Consider the following 24,440-nt stretch of genomic DNA (forward strand, 5'->3'; position numbering starts at 1 on the left):
TCCTGCGGGTGATGGGAGACCCTGTTGCAACTGATCAAGAAAGATCAGGCTCACGTGCTGCTTCTCTGGCCGGCCTCTCTTGTTCTCTCCTAAGGACTCCACAGGGGCGCTTGTGTCCCCCACAAGGGAAAAGGGCAATTTTTGCTTACAGCAGGAGGAGGGGAAGAAGGGGCCCCCAATCCTCACCATGGTGGCGGCGGCGGCGGCGGCGTCGGTCCTCCTTCCCTGCGCGGCTCCTTCCCCTCGGCCTTCCTTCCTTCCTTCCTTCCCGCCGCCTCACGAACCAAAGACGCGCCTCGCGCTGCCTGAGCGGAACCGGAAGCGCTCGCCGACCGGACGCTCCCCGCCATACTTCCGGCGCCGGGCTCGGCTCCTCGGAGGCGGGGCTCGTTGCCCGGGCGACCGCCGGCGCTGCTCCGGAGAAGGGCGGAGCTGCGCGGTCTCCATGGCAGCCGGCGCCGGGCGACGAGGCCCCGCCTCCCGGGCTGGAGAGAGACGGAGCGGAGCGGGCGCCAATGGGGGACGAGGCGCGCTCCTGAGTGGCGGGGGCCGCTGGCCAATGGGGCTGCGCGGCCGGGCGGGAGGGCGGGACGCAGCCGGGTCCGCGGCCGGAGGGAGAGCGGCGTCGGCGGCGTCGGCGGAGCGGAGGGTCCCGGCAGCCCGGTGAGCGCGGGGCGGGGAGGGCGGCCGGCCTCGGCTCCGGGGGCGGAGCTGCGACTCTCGGGCCTCCGTTTCCCCCTCCCTCCCCCGCCCCCTCTGTCTGTTGGTCACGCAGCGGGGGGGGGGGGGGAGAGGCCCGGCGACTTCAAAGGAAGCCTCCCCTCCGGACGCCGCTGTGGGGGGGGGGGACACGGGCGCCCCCTGCTGGGCCTGAGGGAGACCGGCCGGCCCCCCCGGCCCCCCATCTCCGGACAGAGGCCCTCGCGGGCCGCCGCCTCCTCCCCCCTGCTGCTCCGGAGAGGCCCGTTGGGGGGGGGGACTCCTGCTCTTGCCCCCCAGTGGGGAGCTGCGCCTCCCTGGCCCATCTGGGCGCCCCATCTCTGCTGCCCCCTCCCAGGCAGGCAGGGTCTGTGGGTGAGAGGGCCTGGGGGGCGAGAGCGCCTGGTCCTGCGCTGCCCAGACCCCCAGTTCCTGCGGGAGCGGAGGGGGCAGCCCCAGGGGCCGTAGCCCCCCCCCCCAAATGCCCCCGGGCTTCCTGGCGCCTGGCTCTTCTGCAGAAGGAGGCTGGTTCCTCTTCCCTTCCCAGAAGGAGGCGGCTTCCTCCTGGGCTGCTGCAGCTTTTGCTCTACCAGAACCTGGATGGGGAGCCACAACCCCGGACTTGCCTGGGAGCCCCCCCCCCCCAGTGCAATGGTCAGGTGGGGCGCTGCAGAGTGGCAGTTGGGGGAGAGGCAAAGGAAGGGACTTGGTGTGTGGAGCTGCCTGGTGGGCTTGGCAGCATATGGGGTTTGCCCTGCCTGATGGAAGCCTCTGCCCAGGCATTCAGGGCGGGACATTGGAGAAACACATCCTTCTTTTAAAAAGAGCCAGCAGAATGTATGCATGTGGGCATCCGGAACAGATGCAGCGCTGGCTAAATCTCGGGTTCGATCTGCAGTGCCCTTTATTTCAGGGGTCCATCCCTGGGCTCACTAACATGAATAGTTAGCGCCTTCATCTTCACCTCTCTTAAAAACTAATGGTCAACTGTAATGCCCTTAAAATATATTCAACTTTTCTTGGAAGAACAGGTTGGGATTGGATGTATTGCAGCGTGCTTTATTCCCCCCCTCCCCCCCAAAAAAGACCTGTTCAAAAACTTGCACAGCACCTAATGACCCACATCTCCTGGTAAAACTAAGAGCCAGTCAAATAAAGCTACTGAACCCTAGAGCTGCAGCAGCAGCAGCAGCCAGGAGAGGGTTAAGTGCGCCTGGCCTTGAATAGGAGGCTGGTGGTGAAGGGGAGGCAGGCAGAGGCACCAGCTGCTCTGGCCCCTGCAAGGCGAAGAGGTGCTGAGCCCCTGTCCTCCCTGGCATCCCTTGGGAGGGGGCCTGGCTGGCTGCTGGGGTCAGGAGAGGGGCCTCTCACTTGCCTGCGCTCCCCCTGGGGCAACTCCTTGGCCAAAGAGCAGAGCTGGGGCATCCGAGTCACCCTGCCCTGCTTCCTTGCCAGGCTGCCCTCCCAGTGGCTTCCCAGCTCTAGGAAGGTGGGGCCGGGCAGTCTTTGGGGGCAGGACAGCAGGAGGTGGTGCTGGGTGCCTCTGAGAGCAGTGCCCCTCCTTGCCAGGTCTTTGTTGGAAGCTGGGGGGCAAAGAGCCTGCCTGGCCAGGGCGCTGGCTCTGCTTGCCAGGGCTTTGGGCCTTGGGTTTTGTGCCTGTGCAGAGGCTGGTGCTGCTGAGTCCTGGGAGTGCCCGCTGGAGGGGGCATCTCTCGGGCAGAATCCCCTCTGCCCTGGAGCTGACTTGCCTTTCCCCTCTGGCTAGGTTTGGGAGGCCCATTCCTCGCCCCCACCTGAGAGGTGGCCGTCAGCCAGGAGGGATGCCACCCCCGTCGGACATTGTCAAGGTGGCTGTGGAGTGGCCGGGGGCCAATGCTCAGCTGCTGGAGATTGACCAGGTGACGGGCGCAGGCCGACTTTAAGAGCATCGGAAGAGCTGCTGGATCGGGCTGGGGAGAGGGGGGCAGGGACCACATCTAGCATCCTGTTCTCACAGTGGTCAACTGGGGGGTGGGGTGGGGCAGAGCTGAGCCCATGTGGCTGGTAGCCATTGAGAGCCCTGCCTTCCTCCCGGAATGGGTCTGACCCTCTTGGAAAGCCCTGGTGGCCAAGCTGCTTCCTGTGGGAGGGAGTTCCAGAGTTCCACTCTGCTCTCTGCTAAGAAGGGCTTTCTTTTCTCTGCCCTCTTTCAACTCTCAGCTTCCTGGGGTGTCCAGGCCTTCTAGTGCTGAATGGTGGGTGGGCCGGGGGGGGGGGGGGCTGCTGATCACCTGCCGTCCAGAGGAGAGTTACAGTTCAGGCTTCTCTTTCTTCCCCCTGCCTCTCTCAGAAGCGGCCTCTGGCGTCCATCATCAAGGAGGTCTGTGACGGGTGAGTGGGAACCACAACTGACTTCATGGGGGCCACGCCAGCCTCTCTGCTTGCTTGGGGCTCTGGAGCTGCTGGATCCCCTCCTCTGAGCCCCTCAGTTGCTCTTCCGGCTCCCGGGTGTGGCTAACCTGCCCCCCCCCCCGCTAGCTTGCTTCCTGAGGGAGGAGGCTGACATGGTCCTCCCCCCCCCCAGGTGGTCGCTGCCCAACCCAGAGTACTACACCCTGCGCTACGCAGATGGGGCCCAGCTGTACATTACAGAGCAGGTGCGTGGGAGCTGGTTCCTAACCCCCCATCTAAAAAAGCAGGGAGCGGGCCATGGGGTGCCATGCAGCTCCTTGCAACTCTGATCAGGAAGGGGGCCTTGGAGGAAACCCACAGAAGCAGACCAGGAGCCCCGCTGGGGGGCCTCCGCTCCTCTCCCAGTCGTGCTGAGCAGCCCCCCCCCCTCTTGCCTTGCAGACCCGCTGTGACATCAAGAATGGGACCATCCTCCAGCTGGCGGTTTCTCCAGTAGGTCTGGGCTGCCTCTGGGGGTGGGGTGGGGGGTTCTTTATCCCCCCTTGAGGATTTGGAGCCTGCTGGCTGGCTTTGGGCTCATGGCAGGAGGCCACCTCCTCTTGTTCTCTCTCTCCTGCCCGGCTGAGGGGAGCCCCCTGGAGGGGTTGGGGGTTTGCAAGGGGCTAGCTGTTGCCCTGCCCCCCAGTCCAGGGCCGCCCGCCAGCTGATGGACCGGACGCAGTCGCACAGCATGGAGGCTCGGCTGGAGGCCATGAAGGAGCTGGCCAAGCTCTCTGCGGACGTGACCTTTGCCACAGAGTTCATCAACATGGACGGCATCTCGGTGCTCACCCGCCTCGTGGAAAGCGGCACCAAGCTCCTCTCCCAGTAAGTGGGCATCACTTCCCTGAGGGTCTGTCCTTTAATGTCGACAGTTCTGGCCTTCTCTTTGCTCCAGCATTGCAGCCATTTGCAGCCCCCCGGCCTCTTCTGGAGCAGGGCACTCTTGGTTGGGGGGGGGGGGCTGCCCCAGGGCTGCCAAGAGGGCAGGGGAGGCATCAGAGACTCGGGCGCCACCGCCTTGGCAGCGTTCTCTTTGCTCTTCCGCAGGACCTGGCTTGGGTGCTCTTTCTCTCCTCCTGGCATGGGAGGTGGCAGCCAGGGGCAGCCGGGCTTTGATGCTGCTCACTGGGACACCCAGGGGCGCAAAGAGGGAAAAGGCCACCGGCTAGAAGACAATGCTCCCAGGCCTGGGTCTTCTCCCCATTACTTAATGTTGTAATGTAAGAACATAAGACCCCCCCCCCACTGGATCAGGCCCAAGGGGGCCCACCAAGTCCAGCAGCCTGTTCTCACAGTGGCCAACCAGGTGCCCACCTTCGGTTATCGGCAACTGGGATTCAGAACATGGCTGTCTCTGACTGGCAAAGCCGAGCCACCCAGTGTCCTCTTTGCCTCCAGGCCTGGGTCTGATCCACTCTGAAAGCCTTCTAAGGCCACGGCCATCAGTTTAGTTGCACTGTGCGAAGAAGGACTTTGTGTTATCAGTCCTGAATCTTCCAGCGTTTAGTTGCGTGGGATATCCACAAGCCCTGGCGTTAGAAGACAGGGAGGAAAATGTTTCTCTCTCCACTTTCTCAATGCCATGCATGATTTTACAAACTTCCATTGTGTTGCCTCCTACATTTTCTCTAAACAGGCCCAAACGCTGCCACCCTTTCCTTAGCCAGGCCTTCCTAGATGTGGAACTTGGTTCGGCTTTTTAAACTTGATTTTATCTGCATTTTGGCAATGACATCCTGCCTGCTGTTTTTGAAGTCTGTTTTCGTTGCTGTTTGTAATGAATATTTTATGGTATTATATATACCCTTTAATATGGTTTTTTAAAACTGCTGAATAGTTAATTCAGTATCCACGTTGGCTTTTAGTGGGCGAGCGCAGGGAGGCCTTGAGCCTCTTGGTGGCCTGAGCAAATCCTCCTCCGTCACTGCCAGGCCTTGGCTGGCTGGTCGCTCCGAGTGCCCGGCCTGCTTTGCCCTCCCCTTTTCTGCTCTGGTTCTCCAGACGGCAGCACATCCCACAGGCGGGTGGTGGAGCCGCAGAGCATGGAGGGAGCGCAAATTCCGGCCTCTGGCCTCTGTGGGTTACAGGTGCTGAGGACACTAGGAGGCCCCAGAAGCAGGTGGCTGCCTTTCCCATTGCCCACTAAGTGCTGACGTGAGACCGCCAAGACGGTGCCCGGTTGCAGCTCTGCGTCGCCCAGCAGAGTGACTCTCTGGAGGGGCTGCCTTGCCCAGCCATGAGTGGGGAGCCCTGAGGGTGCCTCCCCCCCCCCACTGATCTGCCATCCCCTGTGCCCCCTGCAGCTACAGTGAGATGCTGGCATTCACCCTGACAGCCTTCCTGGAGCTCATGGACCACGGCATCATCTCCTGGGACATGGTGTCCATCAGTTTCATCAAACAGGTACAGCCTCCGCGAGTGCAGGTGGCAGGGCTGGGCGATTGCTGCTTTTCAACATCTCACCCACTAAACATCACAATGGACCAGTATATTGCCCTGTCTGAGCTAAGGATGAAGCTCTGCAGAGCTGGCTTCACACTTTCCCCCTCATTGGGATTTTTGCTGGCTCCTGCTCTTGGGATTCGCTGCCCTTGCATGAGGCAGGGGAGAGCTCAGCTGGCAGAGTTAGCAGGGGCTGCAGGAACTGAGAGAAGCCTTGGCTGGCTTCGAGGTTTTTCCTGCATCGGGATTTTTGCATAGCAACCGTGATTCGCGATATATTGCCAGGTCAAAAACAAGGAAACTGATAGAGTAGTACCTCGGTTCTCAAACTCAGCGGCCTCTCCCCCCCCCCCCCAGATTGCAGGCTATGTGAGCCAGCCGACGGTGGACGTCTCCATCCTGCAGCGCTCCTTGGCCATCCTGGAGAGCATGGTGCTCAACAGCCAGAGCCTCTACCAGAAGATTGCCGAGGAGATCACCGTGGGGCAGCTCATTGCTCACCTGCAAGTGTGAGTAGCGCCCCCAGCACCGCACCTCCTGTCAGGGTGGGTGGGAGGAGGTGGGGAGCCGCCTGCCGCTCACCCCCCCCTTGTGCCCCCGCAGCTCAAACCAGGAGATCCAGACGTATGCCATTGCCTTGATCAACGCCCTCTTTCTGAAGGCCCCGGAGGACAAGAGGCAGGTGGGTGGCCGGGCAAGGGGGTGCCATGGGGAGGGAGGGGAGGGCACCAGCCCTTGCACTCCTTCGCTGATGGGGGGCAGGGGGGAGGAAGGCTTCCTCCCCACGTGGTGACTGGCCGGTCTGTGGATGTGCTGCGTGGCACTGCGTCTCTGTGTCTGCCCGTCCGTCCCCCCTGCCTGCCTGCCCGCCCTCCCTCCCTGCGAGGGTCTCTGTGCTGACTCTTCTGCCAGCTTCTTTGTGTCTTTCCGCTTCCTGTTGTCCGCAGGAGAAGCTCCTTAACCCGCTAGACCTGCCTTGCACTGTAAGTAAATCCCTCAGCCCAGGAGGCTCCTCTCTAAGACCACTGGTGTTTTCTTTCTTCAGAGCCAGAAAGGGGGATGGAAATGTCTTGGGAATAAATAGAGAGAGACCCCTGTACCCTTCCTCTGCCTCCGCCTCAGAGGCAGCCTTCTCTGTCTCCGTCTGTCTCCGTCTCTGCCTGTGTCTCTCTCTCTCTCACACACATCTATCTGGCTTGCACACCTTGCATGTGTCCACAGGGAGAGGAGATTGCGGCCGCCTTCTCCTCCCTGGTTCTTTGGCTGCTGAGGCGTTTTTGCCCTCCTGGACAAGCTGGGCTGCAGCTCCTGGCTAATCTGGAGAGGGCAAAACCAGGGTGATTCTTTTTCTTCCCCACTCCCACCCCTGCCACCGCTTGGGTCTGTTGTTGCATCCTGTGGGGTGTGTGCTCTGGGGGTGCACAGGGACGGGCCCAGAGGGAGTGCAGGTGGCCTGGGCTCCTTGGCGGGGCTGCTGAGGTGGGGGCTTTGGGGTGCAGCTTTCCTCCAGCTGCTGCTGCAGCTGCTTTGGGTGATGGACAGCCAGAGGACTCTCCAAGGGTGGGAGCAGCCCCTTTGATGAATGGCTGCATTTCCTGTGCTTGGAGCAGGCTGCCACGGCACTGCTAGGCTGCTCAGCACCCTTCTCCTCCCCCCCAGGTGGTGGGGCACGGTTGGAGTTTCCTCCCTCTCCCTCTCTCCCTCTCCCTCTCTCTTCTGTCAACCCCCAACAGGAGATGGCCAACGCCTTTGCTCAGAAGCACCTGCGCTCCATCATCCTGGCAGTGAGTAGGACCAGGCTTCAGCCTTGACGTAGCCTTGCCTCTGGGCAACCATCTGACCCCGTCTTGGGGTGCCCAGTCTTTGTGGTCCCCCCATTGCACGGTCTCTGGCCTGCAGGCTGTGGGTGTTTCTGGGTGCAGAGGGTGGGGGCTCCTGTTCCCCCCAACCAGGCGTGTCCCCCGCTGGTCAGGGGCCAGAAGGGGGACCTGGCCCTGCTCACGCAGGGAGGGGTTGGCAGGTGAGCCTCTTCCACCTCCTCCTCCCTCCCTCTCCTCCCGCAGCACGTCATCCGGGGCAACCGCCCCATCAAGACGGAGATGGCCCATCAGCTGTACGTGCTGCAGGTCCTGACCTTCAACCTCCTGGAGGAGAGAATGATGACCAAAATGGACCCCAGCGACCAGGTGACTGGCAGGACTGTGACCCCCTCCGTGTGAGCGGCAGCCTCCGTGCTGGGCTCACGCTCTGCCCTCTCTCCTCGCTCGCCAGGCCCAGAGGGACATCATCTTTGAGCTGCGCAGGATCGCCTTTGACGCCGAGTCGGAGAGCAACAGTCTCCCTGGGGGCGGGACAGAGAAGAGGAGAGCCATGTACACCAAGGACTACAAGATGCTGGGCTTCATGGTAGGCAGCCCCCCAAGACCCTCAGGCCGGGGGGTGGGGCATCTCCTCATTCAGCAGCCTGTTCTCCCCACGGCCAAGCAGGTGCCCCAGAGGGAACCACAGGCCAGACCAGAGCACAAGAGCAGCGCTTTCCCCTCCTGCCGTTCCAGCAACTGCTATTTGATTCGATTTCATATTTATGGTCCACTTTTCCAGCCACAAATGTGGAGCTCAAAGCAGCTCACAATCATCACAATAACATTAGGAAACAACTGACATTGCAGTCGCTATTCTGCCAAACACAATAACATGTAAGTAAAGCAAACAACAACAAATTCATCAAAATGATTAATACAATTAAGTAAATTTATAGTATTTCAAAATGCCAGAAAATATCAGAAATTGTTCATCAAAACTATTAATGCGATTCAAAATTCCCAAACTTGGGTCTCCAGCTGTTTTGGGACTGCAGTTCCCATTATTGCTGGCCACTGGTCCTGCCAGCAAGTTTGCTAGCCCTCTCTTGAAGCTATCCTGTGGGAGGGAGTTCCACAGCTGAACTTTCTGCTTCCTTTTCGCTGCCCTGAATCCCTCAGCAGTGGGGACCCTGTGGGGCAGCTCCTTCCTTCTGCTGCTGATGGCAGGCGCTGGTTTTCTTCCGCCTAGAACCACATCAACCCTGCCCTGGACTTCACCCAGACCCCGCCGGGAATGCTGGCCTTGGACAACATGCTGTACCTGGCCAAGTGCCACCAGGACACCTACATCCGGGTAAGTGGGGAGGGTGCCCCCAGGCCCCCTGCGAAGGCCCCTGGACCAGCCCCACCCCCTCACTCTGCTCCCTTCCTGCCCCACAGATCGTCCTGGAGAACAGCAGCCGGGAGGATAAGCACGAGTGTCCCTTTGGGCGCAGCGCCATTGAGCTCACCAAGATGCTGTGCGAGATCCTGCAGGTCGGGGAGCTGCGTAAGTGAAGGAGGGAGGGGGGAGCACGCACAGAGTCTTCTCTCTTGAGCCCTTGTGTCAGAGGGGACTCTCTCCTCCGCCCCAAAAGCCCCTGGGCAGGCTGAGCCAGTCAAAGGAAGAGGGTGGGAAGAGGGCGGACACTCCTTCTCTGGAGGTTTCCTCGCAGAGGTTGGGGGGCATCTGCGGGGGGCTATTTGGCTCTGGGGACTGGACTCGTTGACCCTCGGGGTCCCTTCCGTTATTCCATGCCTGGATTGTGGGCTCTGCTGAACAAAGGGGAAATTCACTTCTCTGGCTGCACCTGATAGTTGCCACCGGCGACATGTGGCCCCCTGAAGCTGCCTGTGCAGGAAAGTGGCCCCTGGACGGAAAGGGCCCCCTCCAACCAGGGAATTCACGTTGCTTGACTGTGGCCACGATGCTCCTCCCACGTGTTTGGCTTCCTCTTGCTCCCTGGCGCTCCCCCGAGGTGCCATCCTGGCTGTTCTGACCTCCCCCCCTCTCCCCCCTCAGCCAACGAGGGCCGCAACGACTACCACCCCATGTTTTTCACCCACGACCGCGCCTTCGAGGAGCTCTTTGCCATCTGCATCCAGCTGCTCAACAAGACCTGGAAGGAGATGCGGGCCACGGCGGAGGACTTCAACAAGGTGGGGTGGCCGTGGGGCAGAGGCAGGGGTGGGGGGTGGAGGGGGCAGCTGCTCTTCCGGCCCAGCTGGGAACAGAATGCCCCGCTGGTCTGGCCCAGGTGAGGGAACACACTTTTAGCAAGGAATAGCAAGGAGACCAAGAGACCAAGAGCAATCAAAAGCGCCTTGTAAGGACCCAGTTGATTAAAAGTATTGCACAATAGGGCAGCCTTGCCAGCGAGCAAAGACTGCCTCAAAGGACATTTGAACAGAGCTTTTATGGGTATGCATCACAAAACATCATGGCATGTATCAAAAGAGGTTACAGGTCAAGGAGTGCCAAAAGTCCGGCTCTGCTCTGTTTTCATCTTTTGTACTTGCCTTCTGGCCTTCAGTAAAGAAAGGCCAGTTGACATTCCCTTATCTTCCTTCCGTGTCCCTGGAATGCTTCAAGGAGAAGCTTGCTTGCCCTCCCGACTCTAAATATGCCTCCTTGGCCGGCTGTTGGTGCCCTTCTAGTAATACCAGTAAGCTTCCCACTCTCCAGGGTCAGAGAAGCATGGAAATGCCATGCAGGAGGGAGGCCTGTGAGATCTGCAAAAGGCAGGAACACGAGAATCCAATCACTTGTGGATACATTGACACATCATCCTATAAAAGCGTGAAACAACTCGAGCCAAATTTGTACTGAGTCTAGCCCAGCACCCTGTTTTCACAGTGGCCAGCCACATTGCCCGTGATGGGAGGCCCATGAGCAGGATTTGAGCGTGAGAGAACTTTTTCCCACCTCAGGTTTCCAGCGAGGGCCATCAAGAAGCATTCCTGCTGCTGACCAGGGAGGCAAAGCAGAGCCACTGTGGTCAGTGGCCTCAACAGCCCTTTCAGAGCCACCCACGCCACCCCTGCCTCCTGCAGGAGGAAGTTCCACAGGTTAACGATGCTCTGCGTGAAGAAGCCCTCCCCCCCCCCCGTTCTCCCTGCCAGGCGTAATTTTGCCCCCCTCTCCCAGGTGATGCAGGTGGTGCGGGAGCAGATCACGCGGGCGCTGCCCTCGAAGCCCAGCTCCCTGGACCAGTTCAAGAGCAAACTGCGCAGCCTCAGCTACTCGGAGATCCTGCGCCTGCGCCAGTCGGAGCGCATGAGCCAGGACGACTTCCACTCCCCGCCCATCATGTGAGCGGCCGCTTGGGGGGGGTCAGGGCTGGGGGTGGCGCCTGGCAGGGACAGTGGGGGGTGCTCACCGGCTGCTGTGTGGCCGCCCCCCAGGGAGCTGCGGGAGAAGATCCAGCCCGAGATCCTGGAGCTCATCAAGCAGCAGCGCCTGAACCGCCTCTGCGAGGGGAGCAGCTTCCGCAAGATCGGGAACCGGCGGAGGCAAGGTGAGGGCAGCGGGGAGGAGAGGGCTGGGGGGGGGGAATCCTGGTCACGGCTGGCTCTGCAGGAGGGGAGGGTTGCTCTTGCCTTTGGGTCCCCCTTGGGGGCTTCCCTCTGGGACATTTGGTCAGCTCCTGTGAGCTAATCTTATGTGTGTCCTTATAGAACCTCCAGCTCCAGAGGCAGTCTGCCTTGAGTCCTAGATTCTATGTTTAGAGAAGTTTTTAATGACTGATGTTTTAATGCATTTTAAATCTTTTGTTGGAAGCCGCGCAGAGTGGCTGGAAAAACCCAGCCAGATGGGTGGGGTAGAAATAAATAATAATCATAATCATAATTAAGCATTTGGCCCCCGTGGCTTGATGCCCCCCCTTGGGGTCCTTCATTCTTTCCAAACATTTCCAAGCAGATGGTTTTCTCCTCCAGCATAAATCAGAATCTTTTCAGGGGTGCTTCTTCACTTGCCAATTATGTCCGGATTCAAAGGTATTCCACAGCTCACCATGGGAGCTTCCTGGGACTGTCCTAGGACGGAGCCATTGAGCCCAGCACCCTTGCCTTTTTGTCTGGGAGACGGGGATTTCCATCCCTTCTCACAAACAAAAAACAGGTCGTGCCCTTTTGATCTCCTTGAAAGGTATGGGGCTACATGCCCCTTACCCCCCATTAATCTCCGAGAGGGCAGCTTGCCAGGTTTGCTGCAAAACAGGAAGTCAACTTCTCCGTGATTTCAGAGAAGCGGCTTCCCTGTCTTCTTATGGGCCGTGTGCTGTTGTTGTCGCCCGCAGAGCGGTTCTGGTTCTGCCGCCTGGCTCTGAACCACAAAGTGCTTCACTACGGGGACCTGGAGGACAACACCCAGGGGGAGGTCACCTTTGAGGCGCTGCAGGAGAAGAGTGAGTGCTGTGCCAGGCGGGGGGGGGGGGGTTAGGCGAGGCACTGGGCAGGGGCTCAATGACCAGCCCTCTGGGCAAGGGCAGCCAGCAGCCCCCGGGGGGCTTTCGCTGTGATTCCTGCCTTGCAGGACCCCCAGGGGTACCTCCTCCCAACTCTCTGTGGAAGAGGGAAGGGGCTTTCCCGCTGTTCTTGCCCAGCCTGACCAGCAGCCCCTCTCTCTCGCCAGTTCCCGTTGCAGACATCAAGGCCGTCGTCACTGGGAAGGACTGTCCGCACATGAAGGAGAAGGGGGCTCTGAAGCAGAACAAGGTAGCTGGCGGGGAAGGGGAGAGGAGGACGACCCGCGGGGGGGGGGGTGTCCTTGGCAGGGGGTGGGGACTGGCCTCCTTGGCTCACCAGGCCCTGCTCTCCCTCTTCCCATCCACAGGAGGCTCTGGAGTTGGCCTTTTCCATCCTGTACGATCCGGATGAGACCCTGAACTTCATAGCCCCCAACAAATATGAGGTGAGTCAGGAGCGAGGGGACGCTGCCTTCCTCCCGACGGATGGCCCTGCTCCTGCAATGTGCTTCCTCCTCCTGGCTGCAGTTCCGAGAGTCATTGAATTGTAGAGCTGGAAGGCACCCCAGGGGCCATCTAGTCCAGCCCCCCCGCCATGCAGGAATCTCGGCTCAAGCATTCCTGACAGATGACCGTCCAACCTCTGCTCAGAGGCCTCCCAGGAAGGAGAAGCCCCCACCTCCCGAAGGGAGACCCTTCCACAGTCTAATGGCTCTTACTGCCAGAAAGTTCTTCCTGGTGGTTCACTGGAATCTCCTTTCTTGTAACCGGAAGGCATGGGTTCGAGTTCTGCCCTCCAGAGCAAGAGAAAACATGCGGCAGCCCTTGAGAGGTTTGACAACAGCTCTCATATCTCCTGTCACTGCCTCTAGGGAAAGGGCCGTTCTCTCTGAAGGAAGCCCAGGCCACTTTGGGCTTTGGGGCTTTCACAAAACCAGGGGAGAGCGTTTGTGGGTGAAGCAGAGACTGTCTCCTTCCTCTTGGGCCCAGAAAATCGAGAGGAGGACTGAAAGGGGGTGGGGGCCCTGCCTTTTACCCAGGGTGCCCCTGCGCCCAGCTAGGGAAGCCAGCCCTGGTCTCCATGTGGAGATTCTTAGAACAATCTCTGTGTCCGGCTGCCCCATCTGGGCTGCTCTTTCTCCATTCCCCCCCAGCTGCTGTGCTGCATCTCTGCTTTCTTCAGCCCCCCTTCCGCCCTTTACTCTTTCCTCTCCATCAACCTCAGCTCCTTTTTTCAAACCTTGCAAGGCTGCCCATGTAGCTGCCCACCAACTTCCTTCCTCCCTCCCTCTCTCTCTTGGCTGCCTCTGCAAAGCTGCTCAGTCTCTGGAGAGTCGGGGGGGGGGGGAGAGAGACATGAACCCCACCATGGAAAATGGAAGGGAGCTCAGTGGCTGAGGAGAGAGGGACGTGGCAGGGTTGAGGAGCCCGATTTTCTTGCTTGGATTTGTTTTGAAATAATGTGTATTGCTTTCCAAAACGAAAGGTTTTGCAAAATTCTGCAAATTGCAGTGTTATCAGGCAGGATCTGGTGGCAATATACTTCCCATGTACAGTTATGGATCAGGTCAGGTAAAAACAAGGCACGAAATAAAACCCAAAGAAATTAAACAGCAGGTCCGTGAGCCGATGGAAGGTGGCCTAATGGCCTAGACAAGGCGAGGGGACAAGACCTGGACCCCGTTAACCCAAGGGAAAGGACGGAAGGTTATTAGATGCCATGTGGACATGCCTGGGAAGATATTCTTGGATGAGGCCCCTGAGTCCGGCATCCTGTTCTCACAGGGGAGAGGACTCCCTGGGAAGCCCTTCCTGGGAGGTTGGTGACCGTCGGGGTCCCTTCCAGCCCCACAATTCTATGATGAAGGAAGCGGGGGCAGGTCCTCCCTCCAGCAACACGTCCGGGGGCATGAGGAGGGGCAGCCAGACCACCCCCACCCCCGTGGTCTGTCCTGGGGTCTCAGGTCCCTCCTCCCCTCCCCCGCAGTACTGCATCTGGATTGACGGCCTGAACGCCCTCCTGGGGAAGGAGATGGGCAGCGACCTGACCAAGAGCGACCTGGACACGCTGCTCAGCATGGAGATGAAGCTGCGCCTGCTGGACCTGGAGAACATCCCCATCCCGGAGGTGCCCCCACCCGTCCCCAAGGAGCCCAGCAGCTACGACTTCGTCTACCACTACGGATGACGCCCCTCGGCAGCAGAGGCAGGGCCAAGGGGGGGGGCAGCCTCCGGCCCCCTCCAGCGCATGCCCAGGACCTCCTCTTCTTCTTGCTGGGGTGGGGGTGGCCTCCTCCCCAACTGCGGAAGGAGGGATCCTGCTGGGCAGTCGCGTTTGGGGTTTTTTTTTTAATGCTCTTTTAAGACTCCCCTCTATGGCAGCTGTTCTCCACCCTGCAGCAGGGGGCAGCCAGAGCCCGGCAACTCCAGAATCAGCCGGCTGCGCTGGAGGGCTGAGCGTGCTCTGAAGCCCCCCCCCCCCATGGCATTCCCTGCAGAGCCGTCCTTGGTGTGCCTTTGCCTGATGTGCTTGGCCTGAGGCCGCTGGGGGCTCTTACCTTCCCTGGGAAGGGGGCATGGCAGATGGGGGCTGGCAGCAGAGCCTCATCCATGACTGTCTCTGGGGCCTGCCTGGTAGGGGGCTGGGCGAGACGACCCCTGGGGACCCTTTCCCACTCTACCCTTACGTGATTCTCTTACTTTCCAGCCAGGCAGGGCCTCCATCCTGTGAGCCCAGCAGTGCAAATGCAGCCCGTGGTACAGCATCTGCCCCTCATCTAGGCTCCCCTGGGTGGAAGAGCACTGAGACACCCACCCACCCTGGCCCAAGAAAGGCTGCCAGTCTAGCTGCTTTCACCTGGCAGTGGGGCACAGTGCACAGGCTGGACCTGGCATGCCCCTCCCCCCCTCCCCGATCTTTGCATTAAAGGCTGTTTTCCTCCTTTTTGCTGGCTCCTGTTTCCTTCTTGCACAGACCAGGCTGTGGGAGGGAAGACTCTGCCCAGGCTGAAGCAGAAGCGGACTGGGAGGGAGAAAGGGCTTCCTGCTTCTTGTGGGTGCCAGTGCCTCTCCCCACCCCCCACCCCAGGCAGAAGTGAGAGCTGCCTGGTGAAGATGGTGCCAAAATCCTGGATTTCAGAGGAGAAGTGAGTGGGCAGCAACACGTCCCATTTCCCCTCTGAAAACTGGCAGTAAACACCGGAGGTTCTGCTCATGCAGGTCTTATTTTGAGCAGAATATGGGTGCTTGTGAGGCTTCCTGCGATTTTGGAAGACTGGGGACACAGACCCCCGCTTGCGAGGGCAGCCCAACCCTTCTCTGCCTGCTTGACAGGGGGCTGCGTCTTGCCTCCCCACATCGAAGGCTTCAGCTTAAACCCTGTGGGCACCATCATCCCTGCTGTCCCCCCGCCCCACTCCCTTTTCAGAGTGGCTAGTTGGATTCCAGCCAAATTTGGGCCACTTCATGAATGGAGCATAGCTGTCCGCCTTCCCTTTTTTTGGTGGGAAATTCCCTTATTCCAGCGCTGTTTCCCGCTGCTATGCCGGATGGTTAGATATCCCATAGACTGTCCCCGGGACAGGTGAGGCTGCTGATCCCTTCTTTTCAAATCTGGAAGTGGGGGTCAGGTCTAGCCGGCCAGGGGCCCATGGATGCTTTGCAAGGCCTGGACTCCCACCCCTAATTGGTGAGGATTCCGGGAGACACTTGGACCCGGGGCCCATCCTTGGATGTTTGGGGAGACCCTGGAAGAGCTGCAGAGGCAAGGATGCTGCAGAGCTTTCCCAAGAGCAAGCCGTGGCAGGCTCAAGGCCGCTCTGGATCTGCCCGCTGGGTCCCTCCTCCGGGAAAGGTGGTGCGTGCAGTAGCGCAGTGACAAGGGGATCAGGCCCCACAGCTGCCTCCCGGCCAGCCAGGTGCCCCCATGGGAGTGCCAAGTGGGACCCGGGGGCAGCAGCCCCACTCGGCCCCCGGCGGGCCCGGCCTGCAAGTGGGCGGCAGCAATCAGAGTCAGGACCTGGGTTCGAATTCACCCCCGGCCCATGAAGGCCACGGGGAGTAACTTTGCGCCAGTGACTGCTTCGGCCTCGCCTGCCTCGCAGGGATGGGGGATCACATGAGCAGGGGGAGAACCAGGCAATCGGACCTTGAGCTCCTTGGACCAGAAGGGGGGCGGGCGGGAGAAATGCAACGCCGTCAGGGAAGGAAGCCGAGGGGCGCGGCGTCTCCCCAGGGTGCAGTGACGGCAGGCGCCGCCAGGAGGCGCTCGTCCTCGCCGCCGGAGAAGGCGGAAGGGGCCGCTCTGGCGCGGCGAGTCTATGTCGGCCGCCGGAAGGGGCGGGGCCTGTGGCCGGAAGCGGCTGTCCGGAGGGCGCGGCGGCGGGATGCGGCCCCCGGGGGGCGGCGCGGGGTCGGCGGCGCTGGCGGCGGGGCTGGTGCTGCTCTACTACGCCTTCTCCATCGGCATCACCTTCTACAACAAGTGGATCATGAAGGTGGGCGGGGGGAGGGGAGGGAGGACGAGGCGCCCCTCCCCCGCCCCGCCCCTCCCCCCGCTCACCCCCCTCTCCCCTCCCCCCCCCGCAGAGCTTCGGCTTCCCGCTCTTCATGACGCTGCTGCACCTGCTGGTCATCTTCGCGCTCTCGGGCCTGACGCGCCGCTGCGCCCGGAGACCCGCCCGGCCGCTGCTGCCCTGGGCCGCCTACCTGCGCCAGGTGGGCCCCGCAGGTGAGGCCGCTCCCTCTCTCCCTCCGCTCCTGGGAAGTCAGGGCCGGATTTACCTATCGGCTCAACAAGCTCTAGCTTAGAGCCCCCCCCAAAAAATGTAAAGGAAAAAACCACTGGATGTACATTTCCAAAAACATAAGATAAAAAACAAATAAAATAAAACCGATATACAGCAACAGTGTTTTGTGTTGTGTAGGTTCCCATTTGTTATGTGCAAATGGCTTTGGATAGCTATTGGGTCCGTAAATTACCATCTAGCATATATTCAACACAAAAAACAGCAACGATTTGCTGTTGACAATGGACAGCTGGACATTCCCTTCAGTAGCTTAGGGCCTCATCAAACCTCAATCCGGCCCTGGGGGGACCTTTAGCCTTGAATTTCTGCACAAGCAGGCAGGCAGGCAGGCAGGACCAGAAGCAGCAAAGCGAAGGGGCAGGACACACCTCTCCATGCCGCCTTTCTCGGTTTGTGAGAATGCACCTGCTCCTGTGGTGGGCAGCAGCTGGTTCTTCGCCTCTCCTGATCAGGGACCCAGGAAAGAGAAGAAAAAATGCGGAATGTACAATTTGTTCTTCCATATTTTACTGCCGGAAGAGGTGGTGGTTGGGCCAGTAGCTCAGTCACAGGGGAGGAAGGTGGCAACTAGTTCAGATGCCTGACTGAGAGTCTATCCCCGAATGCAAGTCGCTTGGGGGCAAAGGAGAAGGGCTGTGGCCATCCTCCTCGTCTTGGGGGCTTCCTGGACACGTCTTGGCTGACTAGCTGTGGGTGGGACAGTCAAGCTGACCTCTTGTTCGGTCCTCTTTCTCTTTGCCTCTCAGCTCTGTCAACGGCCCTGGACGTGGGGCTCAGCAACTGGAGCTTCCTCTACATCACCGTCTCGCTGTGAGTATGGGGTGGGGTCTTGTGAAGACGCTGCCCGTCTCTCTTGCCTGCCTGCCTGCCTGACGGCCTCCTTCCTCCCTGGCCTTGCAGCTACACCATGACCAAGTCCTCGGCCGTCCTCTTCATCTTGTTCTTCTCTCTGGTCTTCAAGCTGGAGGAGCCGGTGAGTGCCCAGCCCCTGACCCCCCAAGGCTGAGCGGGAGGGGATCATTGGGCCTGCAGGCACCAGCCAACCTGCACTGTTTTCTTCCCACCAGAGGGCGGCGCTGGTGCTGGTGGTGCTGCTCATTGCGGGGGGGCTCTTCCTCTTCACCTACAAGGCGACGCAGTTTGACATGGAAGGCTTTGCCATGGTGCTGGGTGCCTCCTTCCTGGGCGGAATCCGCTGGACGCTAACACAGATACTTCTGCAGAAGGACGAGCTGGGTATGTGCCCCTCTGGAGTGGGTGTGGGCGACACCCTGCTCCGTTTCCTCCTCCTTGATGGGCTCCCCCTTCTCACCCTCCTGTCAGGACTCCAGAATCCCATAGACACCATGTTCCACCTGCAGCCAGCCATGTTCCTGGGCCTCTTCCCCCTCTTCGCTGCATTTGAGGGTAAGTTGTTTGGGTGAGGCGGGGGCAGAAATGACACCTGAGTGGGAGGCTGAGGGAGCAGCAAAGCAGGGGATCCAGGTGGAAATCTTCTCCCAGGGGAGCTGTTCCCCAAAAGGGTGCTTGTCTGGGGATTGCTTACTCTAGGGCAGTGGTTCCCAACCTTTCTTTGGCCATGCCGCACCTAAGCATTTCTAAAATCCTGGTCCCCCCACATAACATATAATTCTTATTATTCAAAAAGTGAACTAATCACGTGGAGGAAGCCTAAAAGGCCACTAACTGTTAATAACTCATTCTCAAATTGCCCCCCTTAAAAATCAAATTGCCCCCCTGTGGGGTTTGTGCCCCACATTGGGAACCATGGATCAAGGGCATTTACTGGGGTCCAAGCATGGTTTAGGTTCCTTCTCCAAAGCTGCTGGCTGGTATGTTCAGAGCTCCAGTCATGTGGAAGGAGGGAGGGAGAGATTCTGGGGAGAAATGGGGAAATGTATAATAGTCTTTTGTCAGGCGTGGACAGAATGTGCTGGGTGGTATCAATGCTCATAGACCCAGGGAAGTGAATGGATGTGGCTAGACAGCACCCTGTGATGCCAGGCATGGCGCATCGTGCATAAGTGGAAGAGAACAATGAGCAGGGGAAAAAGCCACGTCCGTCAGGCTATTTTGGGCTGGTTCTTTAGTTCTCAGCAAACAGAAATTACAAATTTAGAGCTGGAGCTACAAGACAGGGCAGCACCCAAAAGCATCTCAGTTGATAGGAAATTTTAAAAACCACCAACATTTAAAATCAAGACTGTCACCACTGTAGAAACCCAAAGAAATGCTGTATTTGGACTTGGGAATTATTTGTTTGCCTCAGTGCAGTTTTGCGGCCACCAGAGCAGCTCCTCTTCCTGTAGAAAAAGCTCATAGTGGACCCCTCAGGGCCCCCCCCCGGCAGGTGGTCAGGCAACTTTCCTCTTCATTTGCAAAGAATATTTTCCCTGGTTGCAGGGGGAGAGAAACCCTTGGAGTGTTTGTCAATCTTTTGCTGAGTTTCAGCCTGCTCAAAGGTGGGTCGGCCTCCCCAGAAGAGGGCTGAGCTTCCCTTGGCCCCTGGCTTAGCAGGAGGAGCACTGAGGGGCCCTAGGGCTGAGCACCCTCCCTTGGAAGTCCAACCCATGGCACTTGCTTCCAGGTAAAGGGCCCTGGAGGTTCCTGAGCCCTTTCTTTCTTTCTCTCTCCCCCCAGGCCTGCCCTTGTCTGCGTCGGAGAAGCTCTTCCGTTTCCACGAGGTGGACCTTCTGCTGAGCCTCTTGGGCAAGCTGGCCTTCGGGGGGCTGCTGGCCTTTGGGCTGGGCTTCTCCGAGTTCCTCCTGGTGTCGAAAACCTCCAGCCTCACCTTGTCCATCTCTGGCATTTTCAAGGTATTGGGTGGCCTTTCCTCCTCTGGCCCTTCCTTGCCCAGCCAGCCACCCCATGGCCCCAGGCGCCTCTTGCTTGGCCCCGGGTGGGAGCCCATGAGTCTTTGGGGTGGGGTCTTCCCTTTGTCCCATGGAGGCCTGAGGGGCTTCTGTGCCCCAGTGAGAAGTACTCAGTCCTTCCCCTTCCCAATGTGAGACTTTGGATTGGCTTCTGGGGCCGCCAGTCCTGGCGGCTGTGACTCGCCCCTGCTCTTGTCCTCAGGAGGTCTGCACTCTTCTGCTGGCCACGCACCTCATGGGAGACCACCTGAGCCTCTTGAACTGGCTGGGCTTCGTCGTCTGCCTCCTGGGGCTCTCCCTCCACGTTGCGCTGAAGGCTCTCAGTGCCACAGGTAATGTTGGGGGTGGTGGGGTCTTGGGACTTGGGCTTCCTGCATAGCCAAGGTTTGGGGTGGGGGCCGGAGAAGCCCTGCTGCCTGTTGGGGGCCGGCTGACCACTGCCTCCTTCTCTGCGCAGGGCAAAAGGGTGCCAGGCAGCCCAAGGAGTCTTGCTCCAGCCCGGACTTGGAGTTGCTGCTGCTCCACCACCAGGAGGAAGAGGACCCTGCGGGATTCCCCCAGCGCTGAAACACGCCAGCAGCTCAGCCAGGAGAGCCCCAAGGCAGGGGGAGCCGGCTACCCCGGAGGGCTTCAAATGGGGGGGGGGGGCTTGGGACCCCTTAGAAGGGAGAGGCTGAAGCACTTGGGCCCTGGTGTTATGGGAAAGATCTCGGGGGTGGGGGAGCCGCAGGAAGCTTGGCGGGTGCAGGCGCTGCGTGGGTCTCCGTGGCTCAGAGAGGGAGCTTGGGGGAGGCTGTAAAGTGAGACGGACTGTGCCATCCTGTGAGCCTTCATGGATGGCGACATTGGGTGCCTCCTTTCTGCGCCCATCTTTGTGCCCTCTGGCCTGCGTGCCCCTCAGGGTCGGAGGCAGCGCCACGTGAATGTGTTAAGAAGCGAAAAGGCTCTTGGGGTTGGAGGACCAGCTGGTTCTTGGGGAGACGTGTTGGGACCAAAGTGGGCCAAGAGCCTCTTGCTTTCTGCTTCTGGGTTTGCAGCAGTCCCTGGAGTTTGGAAGGGGGGGTGGGCATCATGGTGGTTTCAGAACTAGGTGCTTCTGAGATGGTACTCAGAGCTCCAGCTACTGGAGGAAGCAGTAGAAACCCGCCACGAACCTGGGCAGGGTGTGGGCAGAGAGAGAGTTGGGCATAGGACCAGAAGGTAGCCTTGTGGAAACCAGGCTGGGAGCTGGAGCCCTGAATGCGGAATGCCCTGGGTGAAGAGGAGCCCTCGCTGCTCATCTCTGGGCTTGGCGTGAGGCTCCCTTACTGCTGACATCTTGAGGACATTGGAGGCCAGTTTAGGAGTTTCCACTGCCCATCTCTGGGCTCTGCAGAGTAGCATTTCAGTGTCCTGAAACCTCTTGGAAGTAAGTCCCTTGGAAGTCATCCAGATTTGCAAGCGAGCAAGTCTCGGATCGCAGCCTTGGGGAAGAATGTGGCAGCCGCCTTGCCAGTTCCCCTCACCCCAGCTGTGGCTGCTCAGAATGGCCCTGGGCAGGCGCTGACTGAAATGCAGCTGTGCCATCCATTCAGATGTAATGGTGGTGCTTGTGGTTTTAGTTGGACCAAAGCGAGTCCATCCAGCCCTGCTTCCGGTCTCCCAGAATCACCGGTCAGATGCCCCCAAGGAGACCCCCCCCAGAGGACTGAGTGTGGCAGCAGGGCTCTCCCCACCCTGATTTCTGGAGGCGGCATGGAGTTGCGCTCTGTCCGGTCGCCACTTGCAGCCACTCTTCCTCTGTGACTCTGTCCCCGGCTCAAGCCAGCTGAGCTGGTGGCCATCACTGCCTCTCCTGGGAGCAAATCCCAGAGTTTAACTCTTCACCGTGTGAAGAAGGGCCTCCTTCTCTCCCCGTCCCAAATCTCCCTCTTCCTTGGTGACCCTCCTTGGGTTCTAGTAGCAGGAGAGGGAGGAAAACCTTGCTCATTTTGCCCAGTTTCACCCATCATGTCTCCATTTTCTAACCTCAGCCTGTTGCAACCTTTCCTCAAAGGGCAGCTGCTCCAGCCCTTTAATTTTTTTGGGGGGGGGCTGCTGGTTGGTTGCTTTTTCACCCCTGAACATTTTGCCTTCCCTTTTCTAGAGCTTTTTCCAGCTCTGCTGTGCTTCTTCTGGAGACGAAGTAAACAGAACCAGACTGTATCCCATATTTAGCCACCATAAATTTCCATAAGGAAAATGAGATTACCCTTATGGAAATCCATGACAGGATCACACTTGGAATCCTGTAGGCAGCTTTGCTTTTGATCCCTAAGGCTGGATTTGACACGTTCACAGCTGCTGCACAGTCACTTGACATTTTCAGCTCCCCGCTGCAGCCCCAAGATCCCTTTCCTCACCCGTCACTCGGAGGAGGAGGTACAATCACATTGAACCACATTTGCCATTTTGTCACCTGGCTGGCTTGGTGGCAGGAGGGGAACCCTGGGGATCCCTTGGCTGTCCATTTCCCCCTCACCATTCTCAATAATGTGATGTTGTCCACAAACTTGACCAGCTCTCTGCTGATCCTTTGCTTTGAATCCTTTATGATCAAGTTAAAAATCATGATAAAAAAATTCCTTCTAGTAGCACCTCAGAGACCAACGTGCACATGAAAGCTCATACCAATAACAAACTTAGTTGGTCTCTAAGGTGCTACTGGAAGGAATTTTTTGTTTTTGTTTTGACTACGGCAGACCAACACGGCTACCTACCTGTAATTCAAAATCATGGTTCCCTGCATGGAGCCTCTCTTATTTATTTCCTGCCTTGCAAGAATGCAAGGATGTTCATTCCTCCTCGCTGCTTCCTGTTCAAACAGTTGCCCTTCCAGGAGAGGCCTGTCCTTTCCTTCCACGGCTGCTAAATATGCCTCATATCTTGGGAACATTTGGTGGGAGTGGAGTTTCTGCAGGAGAGGAGAGTTGCCTCTTTGCTGAGCTTGTTAAGATTCTTGAATTCCCCCTTGGTGTTAAGTGAGTGACCTTCATTCCGCGGCTGAGGAGGGTCAGGGTCAGGCCTGGCTGGCCCTTGTCTGCCTGATGCCCTGAGCAAAAGGCTTTGTCCTCCTGGGCCCATTGTCTGCCTGGCCTTTGATTTGCAGGGACAATTTGCTCCTGTGTTGCTCCTCGCCTGCTCTAAGCCCCCGTGAACTGAACTGCCTTCTTGCCTGCCCTTTTCCTAATTCGTGGTCAGTGCTCTTATTTTGAGATGCAACTACAGCAGCCCTTCAAGACAAGGCACGTGGGCAGCTGTGTTTAGTTGAAGAGCAGCCGTGGCAAAGACGCAGAGAATCCACAAAGCTGCCAGGGAGAATCCCAAGAGCAGAACATTCTGGCGGTGGGGTGGGGCCTGAAATGTACATTCCACAAAAACGCACAGCTGCTTTCATGCATCCAAAGGAACCCTATAAACTTCTTAACAAAGGAAATGTAATTGTCTGTGTGTCTTAAATGTTTTTAGTGTAAATTGTTGAATCTGCAATCTTTTGGAAAAGGTGTAATTGTGAAGAAAGACACCCATGTTCTTCGCCTGGAGGGGAAGGTGTTCTGCAGCGTCAGGCCACAGATCTGGACCTGCCAAGGAGCCGTGTCCTTGCACCCACGTCCAGCCCCACCTCGCAGTCCCAAGGCCCTCGGCTGCTGTGGCTGCCTGGGACCTGCCTGTGCTGTGCTGAGCTCTGCCCCTGCCCCCTGCTGAGGAGGGGGGCTTCTTGGCCCCTAGGCGCTCTGCCCCAACCAAGCTCCACAAACAGGAAGGAATTGGGAGGTGCCCCAGAGTTCTGCCTGTCAGCCCTTTCCTCCTCCATGCTGGGCACGACTGGAATGGCCAGGGGCCAGCCACTGCTCCATGGCAACGCTGTGGGAGGCCAGGGGTGTTGCTGTGTGCTTGCATTGGCCTTCAGAGAGCAGCAGGAGGAAGGTGGATGGGGAGGAGGAAGCAGGCAGCTGGCCTTGGGCATCGGTGGTGGGGGAGGGGAAGGAGGCCTCTCGCCCTCTGCGCTTCCTCAAAGCAGGAGAACTGAAGCAACGCGGAGTTGGCATCTGAAGGGCCCAGAGGAAGAAGGGCACCTTCAGGCGAGCCTGGCTTAGCAGCGACAGACTCTGCCACAGCAGCCCTTGAAGCGTAAGAAAACTCTGATTCCTGGCGGGATGGAAGCATCTCCTGTGACGGGAACCTGGACGGCCAAGCACACCATCTTGGGGAGTGGGCAGGAAGAGACAGGTGTGTTCTCTCCTGCCGCCCCAATGGCTTTGGCCACACTCAGGAAGCGGGCAGCAGGTGGCGCTGCTGTGCCAGGCGCCCGTCTGCTGGCGCTGCTGCTTCTTCCTGCATGTGGCTGCAGCTGCCAAATGAAAACCTCAGCAGCTTGGAGGGCCTGGGTTGGGAGGTCTGGGGGCAGCCGGGCCTCTGAATCCTCTCCTTCCCAGGCAGTGGGTCCTGCTGTACTCTGCAGGTTCCTCCAGGGCTCCAAGCTGTGGGTGAGGAGGCAGCTGCCACTCAAGGTGTAAAACTGAAGATCCCCTTCTGGATCAGGCCAAAGGTGGAGGCCACCTCACCTGTCCTGTCCTCCCACAGTGGCCAGCCAGGTGCTGCATCAGGAAGGCCCACAGGCAGCAAGGCAGGAGCACCTGACAGCAGCCCTCACATTCCCCGGTCCCTGCTGCTCAGATACTCGGCAACTATCCTACTTTTAAGAGACATCTGAAGGCAGCCCTGTTTAGGGAAGTTTTTAATGTTTAATGCTGTATTGTGTTTTTAATATTCTATTGGGAGCCAACCAGAGTGGCTGGGGTATAAATAAATTACTATTATTACACGTCCTTCACATACAGTGCTGCTCCTCCCTGC

General features: G+C 58.9%; 2 protein-coding genes across 7 annotated transcripts; both read left to right on the forward strand.

Annotated features, from left to right (window-relative positions):
- Nucleotides 1–585: 585 nt before the first annotated feature.
- ELMO2 (engulfment and cell motility 2) lies at nt 586–14,828 on the forward strand. 5 transcript variants are annotated; one of them, XM_083744260.1, is made up of 22 exons: nt 590–663; nt 2,465–2,597; nt 3,029–3,069; nt 3,263–3,335; nt 3,532–3,582; nt 3,776–3,957; nt 5,436–5,535; nt 5,932–6,083; nt 6,178–6,256; nt 6,522–6,557; nt 7,308–7,358; nt 7,638–7,760; nt 7,846–7,980; nt 8,626–8,730; nt 8,817–8,925; nt 9,439–9,575; nt 10,564–10,727; nt 10,821–10,933; nt 11,717–11,824; nt 12,052–12,134; nt 12,253–12,330; nt 13,872–14,828. In XM_083744260.1, the coding sequence occupies exons 2-22, from the start codon at nt 2,520–2,522 to the stop codon at nt 14,070–14,072; spliced, it is 2,199 nt and encodes a 732-aa protein (XP_083600386.1). In that variant the 5' UTR covers nt 590–663; nt 2,465–2,519; the 3' UTR covers nt 14,073–14,828. The 5 variants fall into 5 exon arrangements, with proteins under 5 accessions (XP_083600387.1, XP_083600386.1, XP_083600388.1 ...); XM_083744261.1 differs by lacking the exon at nt 6,522–6,557 and having other exon boundaries at nt 586–663; XM_083744262.1 differs by lacking the exon at nt 7,308–7,358.
- A 1,425-nt stretch (nt 14,829–16,253) lies between these two features.
- SLC35H1 (solute carrier family 35 member H1) lies at nt 16,254–23,019 on the forward strand. 2 transcript variants are annotated; one of them, XM_083744633.1, is made up of 9 exons: nt 16,254–16,380; nt 16,472–16,613; nt 17,439–17,502; nt 17,593–17,665; nt 17,760–17,928; nt 18,016–18,099; nt 19,333–19,508; nt 19,768–19,897; nt 20,023–23,019. In XM_083744633.1, exons 1-9 carry the CDS (start codon nt 16,270–16,272, stop codon nt 20,130–20,132), a joined length of 1,059 nt encoding a protein of 352 aa, XP_083600759.1. In that variant the 5' UTR covers nt 16,254–16,269; the 3' UTR covers nt 20,133–23,019. The 2 variants fall into 2 exon arrangements, with proteins under 2 accessions (XP_083600759.1, XP_083600760.1); XM_083744634.1 differs by lacking the exon at nt 16,472–16,613 and having other exon boundaries at nt 16,289–16,380.
- The last annotated feature ends 1,421 nt before the right edge of the window (nt 23,020–24,440 follow it).

This window comes from Podarcis gaigeae (genome assembly GCF_964106915.1).
Source record: "Podarcis gaigeae genome assembly, chromosome: 6".
Taxonomy (NCBI): domain Eukaryota; kingdom Metazoa; phylum Chordata; class Lepidosauria; order Squamata; family Lacertidae; genus Podarcis; species Podarcis gaigeae.